Here is a 15,748-nt window from a genome sequence, read left to right as displayed (position 1 = left end):
CCGTTCAAAGATGGCTAAAATAACTGTGTAAGTTCACGATTTTTATGTAATATAAGCACGCACAAGGCATTTTAGTCAAGCTAAAGTATCAAATTGTTCACGATTGTTGTTCACTAGTTTTTTCATAAGTTGTCACACAAAGAGGTAGTTTCAATTATGATATTGTGAGATCCCACATCGGTTGGAGAAAGGAACGTAACATTTCTTATAAGTGTGTGGAAACCTCTCTAGTACACGCGTTTTAAAATCGTGAGGCTAACGACGATATGTAACAAGCCCAATTTAGGGTGTTGCGAGTACATATCATGTAAAGTTTATTTAGTAAAGACAATAGATTGTCAAATAGTTCCTGACCCAATACTAAGATATTCTAATAGTAGACCTTATTAATTCATTACTGCCCAACTCGAAGATAGAGAGTTGGATTGTGAATTTTATTTAGGTTATTCATATCATCAATCTAATCAACTCATAATTTCGAGTTCAATCGCTCGTGTATACTCCTCTACTAACGTGAATAGTAGTGTTGGGTTGAGTGACAAGTTGCAACGAAGATAAGTGGATAAAATTATGTTTTAATTGTGTGGTAATGTACAAAAGATTCAGCTTCTAACTTGCTCTTTGTCTGGAAATTTAAAAAAAAAAAAAAAAAAAAAAAACACAATTATTTAGTTTTGTCCCATCATAAACATGAACCCTAGGGACACTAGCCTTCTACTAGCATCTCTAGCCCTTAAGCATATTATTTATTTAATTAACACTCTTAATACTTTTTATTACTTTAAAAAATCCGTATAAAATCCAATGTGGATAAAATCTACACGTTCATCACATATCAAATCCAATTTTTATATTTAATAAATCCACAATTTATTTCCACATGGAGTTTTATGATTAAAGGTAATTAGAACAAAATTCAAACTTTTGACCGAGTGATCGATATACATCCCATCCTGCTTAATTTCGTTCATAACTTAAAAGACTAAACTACCCTTCGGTATATATTTGAAGTTAATTTTATCCACAAACAAAAAATCATTATACCATAGTACGTGTGTGTGTATATATATATATATTTTGGAAAGAATATGATGCTTCCTTACTTAGTTATTAATAAAATTAGAGCAAAGTTTTGATTTTTATAGAGGAGATTAGGGCATATGCATAGGTAAGCAACAAGGATTCCAAATCCAAAAGAGATTTGTAGAGAAAGGGAAGAAGAGAGAATATGGGTGTGTCTCCCATTAATATTTTCTTCTGTTCCTTCCTCTAAAAATCTCTCTCTCTCTTCTTTCTCTCTCCCCCTTATCTTTATAAACCCCTCTTCCTCTTCAGCCTGAGATCCATGGCTAGTTTCTTCTCCAAAATTGTTGAATACCCTTTAAAGGGTCTCTCTTTTTGTTCTTGTTTTTTAGGGTTTGTGGTTGTTTGGATAATTTTGTGAGGGTTAAGAGAGCTTTCTTCAGTCCACTCATGGGTGGCCGTAGGGTTTAATTAGCTGCCGACTCATTCGTTCAAATACTGAGTCAATCAATCGGCTCTTGATTCAGTAAACGAGTGAATGATGCGGGAGACAAATTGAATCTTAAGCTTCCTATACTTGGACTGAAGGGAGCTCCCTTTCCTTTTAACCCTTTTTTTCCCTTTAAAATCTCTCACTTTTACCTGTTTTTGGCTGTTAATTTTGCTTTTGAGATCGAGATCTCGAACAACTTCAACATTCATTCTATACCCACTTACACAAATTCAACGTTTTGTTCAAATAAATCATCAAAATCTTAACTTGTTCTTGTTTTGATTGGTAGAAAGCTAGCTTGGGTTTTGGATTCAGATTCTTCGCTGAGACAACCCATTTAAACAAGGTTTCAGGTGAGATTACGGCTCAACTTCACCATCAGTAGATATTGTTTACTTTGTCTCTAAAATGCGTCTACTAAGAAGAGGTTTTCAAACTATTAGAACCGACATGGGATCTCACAATTCACTCACTTAGGGTTCAATGTCCAGTATTTTGCTCTGATATCATTTGTAATGTCTGAAATTCACCGTGTATTATATTTATGTTTTTGTGTTTGTCAGGGAGAAGGTGAATGGATTTGAAAAGAGTGTTGTTGTAGATTAGGGTTTTGGAAAAGATGGAATATTTTTGAAGGGACAGAGGGAAGAACAGAGAGGAGGTTACTGGACACGAGCTTCAACGCCATAGCTTCTTGGGTGTCGGTCTAAATGCTGCAACAAGTTCCCAGACATGTTACACTCTCCCATCCTTTTAGACTAGAGAGAGAAAAAGATAACTCATTTATGTCTGTGTATTTTACCATTTTACCCTTTCTCTTCTATGCCTGTCTTTTTCTTATTATTACATTAACCATCTTTTTCAAACCAAATCTTAGAAGAAAACGACTGTTTTCTTTTCTTCTGTCTCTGATTATTAGCTTCTGAGATGTTTTTTTTTTCTTTTTGTTTATTTAAGGTTACAATTTAATTTAATTTAATGTAAAACTGTACAAAGAAGGTAAAAGATGATAGCTTTATTTGATGGGTTACTGAGTTTATGTTGTTGTCATGTTCTTGTTTTCTCTCCTTGACTGCAGCAGTCGTTGGTGGATCTCTGTGTCTCTCAATCAATATCTGTCGGTCATCGCTAGGCCTCTGGTGGTTGCCCTGCTGCTAGCTTCGTGGTGTCAGCTTGTTAAGTAAATCAGCCTTTCCAATGAGATTTTATGGGTAAAAAGGTGTTGCTTTGAGTCATTCAATTAATGCATAAAGGCCATTTGGTGTCCTAAATTCTCTCACCCATCCGTTAAATTGCTATCTAAATTGCTCTCAAACACTTGTGTGTTTAGGTTCCAGTTGAGTTGCTACAAGCCTATGGAAACCTTCATCTTATATTTTCACCTTAGGGTTAGGTTAGAAATGTATAACGATTATGTGATCTACGTGCATTTATTGCTTAATTTGGATAGTCATAAGATCTCGTCTATATTGGTATGCTATTAAGTCGAAAAGATGAGACTCGGGTCACTTTTTATTTAGTTGTGATGAAATTTCTTGGTATTTCTATTGATACAATTTGCTTGTGACTTATCTTGGCTAATACTTTATTCAAGGGTTATGTTTCGGGTTTTTTAACATTTCGTTTAGTGGCAAGGATGTACGAGGCGATGGATGGGAGGAATGTCGTTTGAGTCATGGGGTTGTGGCAACATGTTAATACAAGCAAAGCTGTGTCACGGTGATTTTTGAAGAGTTCAAGTCTATCGTTAGCGGATAACGGATATTGAATTTGTAATGTTTTGATGGTTTAACTGCTCATCAAACCCTGAAGAACTTGATGTAGCCAGAAACTTCGTGTTCATAAAGAAAGTTCTCCTTTTTTCGATCTTTATTAAAATTCTGTTTCCTTTTGTGATTGGACATGTTTGAACAATTTTATTAGAGGACAAAATTTTGGTGTTTTCAATGTCGTTTTCATAATCATTTCGTTTCTTTTCACCATTTTTCTTTTGAAATTCGTATGAAGTAATAAATTTTCATTCAGCCCTCTAAACGTGGGGTAATAAGATGAATAAGATGAAATGGTATTAAAGATATAAATAATTGATATCAATAATAGATGAAATGGTATTAAAGATGGTATTTTGGGGGTTGAGGCTAGAAATGACTTGATAAACCGTTCCGTTCTCCACGCACTGCCGCCATTCACTTGCTTATCGTAGAAGCTTTGAGTATATAGTGGGGTTGAAACACGAGAGTGTCCGTCCTTACAATCTTCGTTAACGAGTTAATTGAACTAGTTTATGATCATTTATACTCCTAATTTGAGGAATTAACGAATCATTTCTCATATAAGGGTGTGGAAATCTCTTTCCAGTTGATGGTGATACGCAACGATAAGAACATAAACAACATAAATATTTGGGGAGAATAAACTTTGAACTTATGTCACCGTGACCGTGTGTATATATATATTAACTTTATTCTCCTAATCTTTGGTAAAATTTGGTAATTTTTGAAGATTCCACACAACCCAACTTGCTTATTTTGAGTAGTTTTATGATGTTCATAGATTCTTACCCACTAATTTTTAATAAGTTACTATTAGGGTCCCTTGAATCATCTTGATTCTTTCATTTAGTTGTTTTAATGATTGATTAATACGTAGAGCAGGATTCCCAATGTCACAAAATCCAAACATTTCATTTATAATATATGCTTCTTGCCGCCATTGTCATAACCCCAAAGCCTCTGGCTTTACATTTGTTTTGTTCATATCTCTTGTTTTCCCACATGCCCATCTTCTTCAATATGGTAATTCAGCTCTGGAATTCGGGTTTTCAGGTCGATAATACCCGAACTTGATACTATAATATGAGAGTCATTACCAATCCTTACAGGTGCTGAAGTGGAATGTAAAACTGTACTATGCTGAGACATAACAAGGATACATAAGGAGAGGGATATCACCAAAGTACTCCAAAAAAGTAGGATAAACAGTTCACTTGAAAAGTTTTAACCGCGACCGACTTCCCTTTGTCCTTGCTTCAAGAAGCTTTGCGTGCAGAGTGTTCTCCTTTAGTCCGGGAGGCAGTTTCGACGATGTAGATGTCGATGACTGTATGGTGTTCGTGTTGATCTCTGGGGCTGCTGTTGTTGTCCACTGTCTCACTGGACTTGCTTGGTTCCTCCACCCTGTGTTGCTGCTGGAGGCCTCACCATGAGCTTCTTCAGGATGCACATTGTCCCCATGAAGGAGTTGGTTTCTGATAACGCTATCCAGTATGTGATTCGAATTCGAGCCGTGGATCGAGTCTTGACAGTTCTCAGTCTGGCTAGGTTTGTTTACTTCAGCGGATATTCCTTCGTTCTTCTTGTTTCCGATGCAAGACATTGCCCAAGCCATTTGTTCTTCAAACCGTACTTGCAAGCTGGATGGAGTGTGGCTTTTAGACCTCTCGTGAGACCCAAGTTTCCTTTGCGTGTCGTTTGATTTCTCTGCTTTGTCGATATGATCTTCTGTATTCTCATTTTTAGGAGTCATGGTATTGCTGTTGTTTGGCTTGTTTAGCTCGAAACAATGTGAATCGCTATCTTGAGAATCTTCATCGTCCCGAGCCTGAGGTGCACTGGTAGCCTCATTCAATGGGACCGACTCTAGTGAACTTCGATGGTCCCTTAAAAGTTGATCGTTCTTGATATCGTTAGCATCATTTCGTTTAGCATCAAGAAAGCTCTCGATTTCGACTTGTAATTTTTCTACCACAGACTTCTCGACATAAGCACCGTTTTGTTCTTGTAGCATCTGCATTCTTTCATCGAGCCAAGCTTCCGAGATATGGAGAATTAAACCATCACGATCAACTCTTCCCGTGCTGTTCCTATCAGATTTCTGTTTTAAGGCGTGCACCATGTTTTCGTAGCGTTTTATGCCCTTTGCAAATTCATCACAGAGATCCTCCAAGAGCATCCTAGATTTTCGCTCTCGTTCTATCTCGTTTAGCGCATTGACAAGAGAAGATTTCGTCTCAGAGAGCTCTCTTGCAAACTTCCTCTGTAGGCTCTCAGATCGTTTCTTTAATTTCCTCTCGTTTTCAAGTTCATCCCTCATCGACAGAATTGCAGCCTTGATACGATCTTCTTCCTTGTTCTTTCTAACGAGTTTGTCTTCGGAAATTTCCTTTATTAAATCATCCATCTCGTGTCGATCAGCTTGTCGTTGTCGAAGCAGCTCCTTCATCTTGATATGAGTATGGCTGAGTTCTGTTTTCAATGCTTTTATCAAAGCTATATTCGACGCGTGTTGCTCTTCCAAACTCCAGATTCGATTTAATACTTTTAGCAGTTCGGTAGACGTCTTAAGACTATAATGTGATTCGCCAATTCGTCCCTTGAAGTCCGAAGAACTAGGAGTGATTGCAGGGTTATAAGGTGCCACCTGCAAGAAAAGAAGTTGCAATACATATCAAGAAAGATGTTAGAAGAACTGACAAGAGAGCGACTCAATGTCGAGCCTGGTTCGGAATCGCTTTGGTCATTTTGGAACACCTTCGATAAACATAATGGTAAAAGAACAACAGCCAACTTTAGTGATGATTTTCTTAAGCCAAACAGAAACAGAATGCACAAGGGAAGATTATATCAGAAATAATATGCAGAAACATGGGTCCAATTCTAAGGAGAACCGATCGTATCAGCCCAAGCCCACCGCTAGCCAACATTGTTTGCTTTGGCCCGTTATGTATCGCCATCAGTCTCACGGTTTTCAAAACGTGTCTGCTAGGGAAAGGTTTCCACACCCTTATAAGGAATACTTTGTTCCCCTCTCCAACCAATGTGGGACACCCTTATAAGGAATACTTTGTTCCCCTCTCCAACCAATGTGGGATCTCATAATCCACCCCCCCTTGGGGGCCAGCGTTCTCGCTGGCACACCACCCGGTGTCTGGCTCTGATACCATTTGTAACAGCCCAAGCCCACCACTAGCAAATATTGTCCGCTTTGCCCATTACGTATCGCTGTCAGCCTCACGGCTATAAATGCGTATGCTAGTGAGAGGTTTCCACACCCTTATAAGGAATGCTTCATTCCCCTCTCCAACCAATGTGGGATTTCACAATCCACCCCCCTCGGGATCCCAGCGTCCATGCTGGCACATTACCCGGTATCTGACTCTAATACCATTTGTAACAGCCCAAGCCCACCACCAACAAATATTGTCCGCTTTGGCCCGTTACGTATTGCTGTCAGTCTCACGGTTTTAGAACGTGTCTGCTTGGAGAGGTTTCTACATCCTTATAAGGAATGCTTCGTTTCCCTCTCCAACCAATGTGGGATCTCACAGAAGTTCATAAAGAAAGTTGACACTAGCTCATTTCCGTTAGTTCTCACTCTATGCTACCAGTTTGAATAGGACAATCAAACATTCACCATACACCTCCTCGACTAAAAAAGGATGCCTTTTAGCCTCGAAATCGCATGGAAAAAAAAAAACTTACTTGTTAAAGGTGGAATAGAGAAAACAAATTGTACCTCCATAGAGCTTCCATAGCTGGGAGATATGGGCTGAAGAGCTTGATTGTTCCTTTCAATTGATTGATGATGTTGCAATAATGATGCAGCAACATGTCTCCTTAAGCTGCTTGCACTTGCTGGCTGCCATTGGAAGTTAAGGATAAATAGTAGACACAATAAAAACTACCAACCTGGTTGATCTAATAAAGGTTAAGATCCAATCATGAATAGCCAAACAAACGATAACACGTTGGATCGATTTTCTTAAGTAGAGCGTTCGGATAAAAGCGTCTAGCAATTCATCTAACGATGCGAAAATCTAAACCAAATAGTTCTTTTAGAACGCTTATGTGCACAACATCAGTTAGTCCTAAGTATGAGCCAAAAGAGATGAGCTAAAATGCACTAAACCAGACACCAATACCACATGACCTGTCTAAACCCTACTGCAAATTCGCCAACTTCTAACCAAAATCACTTGTTTGATGTCTTTTTTTGGTGTTCTTGGCCATACCAAACATGGCCTAGTTAACCACATACCAGCTAAGAATAAGCAGCTTGGCACAAGAACATTGGATGAAAGCTGATTTATTGATTAAACCGACAGATGCACCAGAGGAAACAGAGAAGGAACATCATAAAGGGGAGTAATTAAGAGGCCAGAAATCCCAGCCTGAGTTTGTTCTTTCAAGTAATCAACACAAATCAGGCACCAAAAATCCAAAGAAAACAAAACACCCATGTCCCAAATTTACCCTAAAACAGACACAAATCCAAAACCCCAAATCAAGAACAACAACAACCACCAAAAAAACAGACCTGCTCAGGCGAGCTGGGGGAAGGATCACCAAGAAAGTTGGAAAGTTCAAGGGCTTTGTCCTTATGATGATGATGGAAGTGGCGGCGGCCGATGAGCCTTGAATCAGCAGCACCATTAGATACGCCATTCTTGGAAGCTCTGTGCATCTTAGGAAGTGGAAGATAGTGATGAAACTCCCAAAGGGCAGCCGCAAGCTTTCTGGCAGAGATAGAAGCAGAAGCAGAAGCAGAAGAAATGTGAAAAGGGTCTGTTTGGTTAATGATGGTCTGTTGAGGAGGAGGAGGAGGAGCCCAAATCCTCCATGAAGGCACTGGAGTGCAAGGTCCACATCTTTTCCCAATCAAAACCCCTCTCCTTAACTTTTCCCCCAAATTTTCCTCCTTTTCCACACCACCGTTTTCCATTTCCTACTCTTAAAAAAGACCACTCTCCCCCCTTCTCTTTTCTCTCTCATCCATCCCTTTTTCGCCCCTAATTTTCTCTGGGCTTTAAGAAATCAAAACAGAGCTTTTATATTTTCAGGTGGGGTTTCTTTTTTCCCTTCAAATTTCCTTTCTTTTTTAACTTCCCACCCTTCCCCTCTCTGATCTTATCTGCGTAATTTCCATGGCGGCCTAAAAGGGGTGGTGGAAAAGGTTCTTGGGTTACCCGTTGGGCATCTAGCTGGGGTCACCACCTATGACATTTCATTTTTCTGTACGAACCAAATTGAAAAAAGAGGAGAATTTATAAGACCCCTTCGCTTATGTCCTTTCACATATTGTTCTACCTTGCCAAGATTAGATTTTTACACAAAATTCTCCCATAATCTTCTTAAATAAAAACAAAGGAATAAAAATATTGGCATTCTGCAGTGGAAAGAACACTACAGAGACTGTCTGCTTGCTTCCTCACGTGGACTTCCTCACTCTGACAGGAAAACCAGAAGCTTATGGATTTCATTAATCCATAATCAAAGTAATTAATATTTAAACAAGAGGTTTGCTTGATTCCTGTGAATTTGTGATGTTTATTCTGCCCAGATGGGTTTGCTTTTGTGAAATGTGAAGTACTACTATCTTTCATCTGGACCGTTGAATTTAATACATCATTTGGCATTGAGATTGCTGATTTCATCCAACACCTGTCGTTAATGTCTTCAAACATTCATCTTACAAATGACCTGGCTTGCCCTTCTAGAACTGTCCCAACAATACATTTTAATGGTCTAATTTTCCACGTTTTTTTTTAAACCTTAAAATAATTTTACTTGTCTTTTTTATTTATTAGGAAAATAATTTGAATTTAGATTAATATAGATTTTCTTTAAGTTTATTAAATTTACTATTTTAAAATAATTTTCAAATTAATTAATTTATAATAAATGGGGTTGATGGCCCAAAACAATACAAAATTGGGCCCAACGCTTAATGGGCTGAGAGGAGTCTTTTGGCCCAATCGGAACGGATAGAAGGATATGCAGTTGGGACTGTTGGCGCTTCACCGGCGGTCGTTGCTCCTTCTTCTTCTTCTTCTTCGTTTTCGAATCCCCTGAAGACCGAAAGAGTCAGGCAATAACAGAGGGGATGACGAATAATGCCGGGGTCTAATCTTTCACACTTGACATTTTTCATCCACCTTCTTCACTCTCTACATCTCCAAGATCGGTTGCTTCTTGTTTGGTGTCTCTTAACTCTCCTTGCAGGAGGCTCTCTTCCAACTTCTCGCTTCCCATTGTCCTCAGGTAATTCTGATTCTAAGCATTTGTTTCTTTGTGATATTCGTACAGGTTTTGCTTCAGTTAGTAAATCACTCCTTGTAAATTCTATGAATTGGCATTTTAATGTTGCAGGAAGCCTATTTGTAGTTTGATTTCTTTGGGGAGAGTCCATGGTGGAACCTTGATACCTCTACGGTATGCAACTTATATGTCTCTGACTGCAAATAAGATTCTAATGTTATAGGTTGATTTTTGAGCTAAAACGTGGAGTAATCAATTTCTGATTGAAGTATGATGTGAAAGCACAGGGTTATAATTATGTTTTGTTCTTTCTTCATGCAGGCATTTTTACTGATTTTTTTCTAAGAACTAGGGGACAAGACTTTTTTCATTGCAGTAAGTGTGAAATGATGACCAAGTTCTGGTGGGAAAAAGAAACCTTGTAGTCTCCTAAACATGGATACAATAAGAAAGAACTTGGGTTATTGTTTTCTGAAAAATAGTCTTAATTTTGATAGAGTATCGTGCTTCTCCTAATTCTATGTTTACTTTCTTCTGTAGGCTCTCCTAGCTGCTAGGAACTCTGCTGCTATTGTTTTTACTGGAACTTTTGGTGCTCTTGCGTATGTTATTTCACCATGTGCTGACTATGTATATATATATATTTTTTTTCCATAGTCGCATCCATTTGGATAAATTCATATCAGTTACCAACAAAGAATCATCATCATCAGTTTTGTATGAATAACAGCTGGGCAGGGACAACATATTAGTAATCATGAGCTTGCAGTCTCCCTATTTTTGGGTACTGTAATTAGATATAATTTAAGATCCTTCTTCTTCTTCTTCTTCTTCTTCTTCTTCTTCTTCTTGTTTTTTAAGGTTTAGGATCTCTGTTATTGTTTTTTGAAAACTTTCAGGATCTTTATATAAAAAAGCGACTCATGATAGACATGCCTTTAGTAGTCAAATAGTGTTAAGATTCAATTGGTTCTGTGCCGGGCAATGATATTAATTCAAAAACAGATGAATCACAAGTATTATTTGAAAATGCTATGCTGTTGACAACTCATGAAAGCACGATAAATTTGCTATCAAATCCTTCAAGAGGTTTTTGTCTATGGCAGGGCAATGACCATCATATCTGTGTTCTCGGACGAACTTTTCACTATGTTGATGAGATTCTTCCATTCAGGTACGCTCCTTGTGATAAGCACCTCTTTAGGAATGTGAAAAAGGAAAGAGTTTCAGTTCTTAAACTGTACGTTGATGCACCATTATTCCAATATGGCTTAGATTTACTGATATGGGCCTAAATGAGATCATGGATTGCGCCCTTTTATTATTTTCAATTTATTGTCTTAAACTCTGATTCCTCTTTAGAAATTCCAATTGCATCAATATATTTGGTTCTTTAGCCCTCTTGTCTTACGTATATGATCACAGGCTAGGTGAGATTGACTTACCAGTTGATGATATTGCTGCTGTCTGTCTTTTGGTAAGTATAGTCGTTTTGTGATTGGCAAAACATCTTATATTGCTTCCTTATACACTAGAGTAGAGCTGTATGCTTGACATAACAACCAAATGCGAATTCAAAAGTTTTTATGGATGTAATATATTGCTTTGGGCTAATTTCAGGTGTTGTATTTTGGGGTCTCAACATTGCTTCATGCCAGCTCAAGCGATGGACTAAAGGCAGAAGATGAGCAGAAGGAGGTAATCCCTTATACTGATGTCTGATGTTTGTGGAAGTATCCTACAATATCCCTTTCTTTCACTTCTTGTTCAAGCCCTCAAGTGTATGTCTCTACTGTATTTATGACAATTAATTTATATTAGCCAAGTGGTGGGTTTTATGTAAGAATAAACTAGAATTTTATATCCTAAAAGCATATAGAGGAGAATACTAGATAATTAAACGGAAATTTCGGAAATAAATTAATACACCTTGGTGTGATGGCGAAGCCCCATAAAATACAGGAACTAATCTCAAAACCACTGTAAACTTAAGTTTTTATTCCTTCTCTCAAGAATTATATGAAGTCACCAAAAACCCGTGGCTTGTGTGATTGAACTCCAGTAGCTGAAAATATGTCACAAATTAATAGTTTTGTTTTAATCTGAATCAGGCAGAGATAGCGGTCACAAAATTCTCAGGAAATAGTGCTGGGATCTTAGCTCCTGCCAGTACTGTCATCAGTACCTTTGTATTAGTGTTTGTAGCTGAGTGGGGCGACAAGTCATTTTTCTCTACAATTGGTAAGCGGACAGGTCTTTTGAAATCTACATATTGTTGATGTTGGATTAACTTCTTATCAAATTATATTGTTGAAATCTACCACTAGAAATGATGAGTTTCCTCATTTTTCTGTTAACTACGAAAAGCTGAGTTGATCACCAAGTCTGAAGTATATAACTTGATTGAAAGATCAGATCGAATGAAGTAGATATACAAGACAACATGAATATAACGTAATGGTTAAGATATCAATTCCTTCACTTGAAGTCAGTGGTTCGTATTCTCGACCCTACATTTGTTGTAGTAAAAGAAATGAAGTGAAAATACAAATTTAAACTGTTTTTTTTAACAAGAAACAAATTTTTAAACTGTTACATCTTTCTGAACTGTTATTTAGAGCTAATAAAGAATTGATATCATTATGTGGACTAAAATTTTATCTTTGAACTTTATATTGCCAAGAATTTTCAAGTGTTTTTCTGATCTAATTCTTCCTCCTATATCTGAACTCCAGACTATATTTTCTCTCTTACATACATATTTTTTCTTTCTCCATTGTGTAGCCCTTGCTGCTGCTTCTTCACCCCTTGGAGTTATTGGAGGTGCCCTAGCTGGTCATGGTGTAGCAACGTTGGTAAATACTTTTCTTTTTGCAGCATCCAATTCCTGATTTGCGTAAACATTACTTTGTATGACTAAACAAATTCTCAGTGGGAAAAGTTGATCTCTAAAATGGGTGAACAATTTTGAGTGTACACGGAATCATGCACATCCATCTGTGGTTGTTACACTAAGTTGAATCTTACTTGCGTATCTGAAAGTGGGTCCATTGATTAGAGATTGGGGCAAGTTTAGTGCATGAATTTAATAGAAAGCACGCATTAAATACTTCAACTTCTAATAATACATGTGTATGTATGTACCAAACCTTCAGTATCGATTTATCATGCTCACGTATCAAGTTTCCAATTTTCTAATCCAATTTTGACAATAAATCTGCAGCTTGCAGTTCTAGGAGGTTCTTTACTAGGGACATTTTTATCAGAGAAGGTAAGATTATCATTCATTCTTCGGCCACGTTTTTTTCACATATGCCTTTTTGAACGTTCAGAACTATCTACTGCACATTCTACCTACCTCCAGGTGGATAAACTTGATGTTTTCCATACGTGAACTTGATATGAATTTCCTGCTTCCTAAGTAATCTTTTTTTTTTCTCTCTTTAAAAACCGTACCACGACAACTATTTTTAACTGTTCAATATGGGTCAGAAGGCTAACCAGCCAAGATTATGATATGAAACATATGTATTTGTCTTTTTTCCCTTTGGGGGGAGAGGGGGCTGTATTAAGATCAGCAATTCCCTGCACCAGGGAAAAAGAAAAAAGAAAAGGGAATTGATCCTTCATATTATTACTTTTTCAGCAAAGAAAATTAAGACTTTTGGAGTAAAGTATTTCTTTAGTTTTTCAGTTATTGGCACAAGTTTACGAGTAAAGGACGATCAGTGAGAAATTATTCGTCAAACTTCTCTTTTGAATGTTCTAAAAGCAGTCTTGTCTCCACCAAAGAGAGGGAAAAAAAAAAAAATCAAAGTAATTATTGTTTGAAATCCCATTTGCTTTCTTTAATTCTCTCTCCCAACCAAATATGAAAAGGAATGGAATATCGACGTAGCACTTGTCTTTTGTTATTTTTTCCTTCTGGAATCTAGATATGTCCGATTTTTACTGCGACTGTATTCTTTCTTTCTTTCTTCCTCCAGAATTCCATAGCATCATGCAAACGCAAACAGTTCCGTCCTAGTTGCCTATATTAGTTTCTCTTATATGCACATGAGTTTTTTCAAATGCACTTGATGCTGTCAGTTGTCAATGTATGTTCTCTACGCTACTCACGAATTATGGTACCCAAAAGTGCTTATCTTGAACCATTCAACATGAACATATACCAGTGAATATATCTTATCTTTTCCACCCTCGAAAGTCTCAAGTTACGTTAGACAATTGAGTGTCGATTAGCAAAATGGCTGTGCAGTTTAGCAGCATCATTGCATATGTGCTTTAGAAATGTCCCACCCATTAGTTGAACGCAACAAATTTCTGGAACAAGAAAGTTTTATGCTTTTCAGTCTTCCTGAGTTGCAACTATTAATAAGTCTAGGCCCACCTACTAGGCTGCTTGTTATTCTTATTGATGCTAACTCAAGTTGCCTGTTTTTATCTCAAAAGTGGAGCATATTCTTATTCCTGGAAGTTACGTACACAAAGGAAGTTTTTGTTCTAACATATACCGTTTTATTTGCAGATTATCGCCTACATTGGAGGTGTTCTTTTTCTCGTCTTCGCTGCTGTAACATTAATCGAGATAGTAAACTAGGAACTGTAATTTTTCTAACTCTCATCTCAACTGTTATTCATGAGTTAAGTTGTTTTCTTTGTGGACTAATGATAAATGTCTCAGCAAAGATTTCTGGGTTGTGCATATCAAACAAGTGTAAACGGAGTAGAAAGTTCAATCAGACCATATAAAGTCGAAAAGCTCGGAATCTAACGGTTGTGTGGCTTTGACTTCTTATCCTTCGTGAATGAGACAAATGAGAGGTTGGCCTCGTTTTCTGCGTCTTTTAAGCACTGTTTTTGGTAATTAGGCTTTTATTTGATTGAGAAAGTTGTTTTTTTTCTTTAGGAGATGGGAATATAGTTGGTTGAGGGTTTCAGGATTCTGCATGCTCATGCCTGAAGTCTCGCTCTCAATTTTTCGAGGTCAGTCTTATTTCAAGGCATATGAAATGAGATGTCGTATCATTTCTAGTTGGTTGAGGGATTTAGGATTCTGCATGCTCATGCCTGAAGTCCTGTGAGGTCACAAAGGAAAAACTGTCGTCTCATTTTAAGACGTATGAAATAAACTCAGATAAACGTTCTTCAAAGATTGACATAAGGTGAAAGTTCATTTGTTTTTGAAATCTTTTGGATTAAAACTTGAGTACCATTTTTTGTTTTTTAGATCACTTATTTCATGAAATGAAACCCTTCTACTAGTTTTAGAAAAGGAACAAAATAGAAATTGGAGATGACAAAATTGTTGGATGTGATTGTGAATTAAAGAAAGAATGAATGATTATTAGTCATGGCCTCTCCTCTCTTCCTTTATCTCAACCTTCCCATCTCCCATCACTTTCCATTTCCGTACAATGTGATGTACGAAAACCACACCGTTACTCGAAAGTATAAATGTCTTGATCGTTCATCACGTTTATATTGACTTAAATTTCTAACTCTTAAAATGTTTTAAAGCTATAAGGTTAGTTTAAAAGGGTTTAGAGACTAAATAAATATTTTAAAAGTTCATGTACTAAAAATAAAATAAATCTAAAAAGTACATGACTAAAATATTAAATCAAATTAAAATCTCACAAAAAAAAAAAATTCAAAATTGATGATAATTTTTTCTTTTTGGAAAAGTAGATATAATTGAAGAAAAAGAGAGAGACGGCACTTTGGTGGAGAGGCAAGCAAAAAAATCTAAGAAATAGGGAGCAGCCGAAGATGATGACGTGGTGAGTAGGGCTTGGTTGTCGTGCCGTTGGCATGTGACATGGCACGTGCGCCTCAGTGTCACACGAATATTCCTCACCCGCAGCCTTCTATAATTCATATAATTTAATCATCAGCATTAATATATATTTCTTCATATATCAAATATCTTACCATATGATTTGTCCAATATTTTTAACTCACATAATCTCCCATTCATTTATTTAATTTAATTGGATATTTAAAGTTTATAGATAAAAATTTACATATAAAAGATTTAATTGAATTGAGAAAAAAAACCATTTAACTTTTTTAATTTTTAGTTCAATAATTTCTCAATCTCTATGATTATTTTTTTAATAATAATAAATAATATATTGTTCTTATTCACATAAAATAGTAAATAAAAATTTATGCCGACAGTCTTCCAAGTTAA

The 15,748-nt window shown here is 36.8% G+C and overlaps 2 protein-coding genes and 1 long non-coding RNA gene across 4 annotated transcripts; 2 read left to right on the top strand and 1 right to left on the bottom strand.

Moving 5' to 3' along the window:
* The first annotated feature begins 1,119 nt into the window (after positions 1–1,119).
* Positions 1,120–3,463, top strand: LOC111794795 (uncharacterized). The gene is made up of 2 exons (XR_015421039.1): positions 1,120–1,869; positions 2,080–3,463. It is a non-coding gene; the product is annotated as an uncharacterized LOC111794795 (long non-coding RNA).
* A 718-nt stretch (positions 3,464–4,181) lies between these two features.
* On the bottom strand, positions 4,182–8,563 carry LOC111795470 (uncharacterized protein At5g41620). Its single transcript, XM_023677917.2, has 3 exons — positions 7,832–8,563; positions 7,031–7,153; positions 4,182–5,935 (listed from the first exon to the last, which is right to left on the bottom strand). The coding sequence occupies exons 1-3, from the start codon at positions 8,234–8,236 to the stop codon at positions 4,499–4,501; spliced, it is 1,965 nt and encodes a 654-aa protein (XP_023533685.2). The 5' UTR covers positions 8,237–8,563; the 3' UTR covers positions 4,182–4,498.
* A 1,617-nt stretch (positions 8,564–10,180) lies between these two features.
* Positions 10,181–14,741, top strand: LOC111794797 (protein PAM71, chloroplastic). 2 transcript variants are annotated; one of them, XM_023676935.2, is made up of 10 exons: positions 10,181–10,336; positions 10,659–10,726; positions 10,978–11,029; positions 11,173–11,250; positions 11,664–11,793; positions 12,337–12,407; positions 12,776–12,823; positions 14,081–14,157; positions 14,237–14,376; positions 14,462–14,741. In XM_023676935.2, exons 1-8 carry the CDS (start codon positions 10,310–10,312, stop codon positions 14,150–14,152), a joined length of 546 nt encoding a protein of 181 aa, XP_023532703.2. In that variant the 5' UTR covers positions 10,181–10,309; the 3' UTR covers positions 14,153–14,157; positions 14,237–14,376; positions 14,462–14,741. The 2 variants fall into 2 exon arrangements, with proteins under 2 accessions (XP_023532703.2, XP_023532702.2); XM_023676934.2 differs by having other exon boundaries at positions 14,081–14,376.
* The last annotated feature ends 1,007 nt before the right edge of the window (positions 14,742–15,748 follow it).

The sequence above is a fragment of the Cucurbita pepo genome, chromosome 5, assembly GCF_057944985.1.
Source record: "Cucurbita pepo subsp. pepo isolate OVF chromosome 5, ASM5794498v1, whole genome shotgun sequence".
NCBI classification, from domain to species: Eukaryota; Viridiplantae; Streptophyta; class Magnoliopsida; order Cucurbitales; family Cucurbitaceae; genus Cucurbita; species Cucurbita pepo.
Note: the sequence above shows the minus strand (reverse complement) of the source record. Positions and strands in the feature narration are given on the sequence as shown.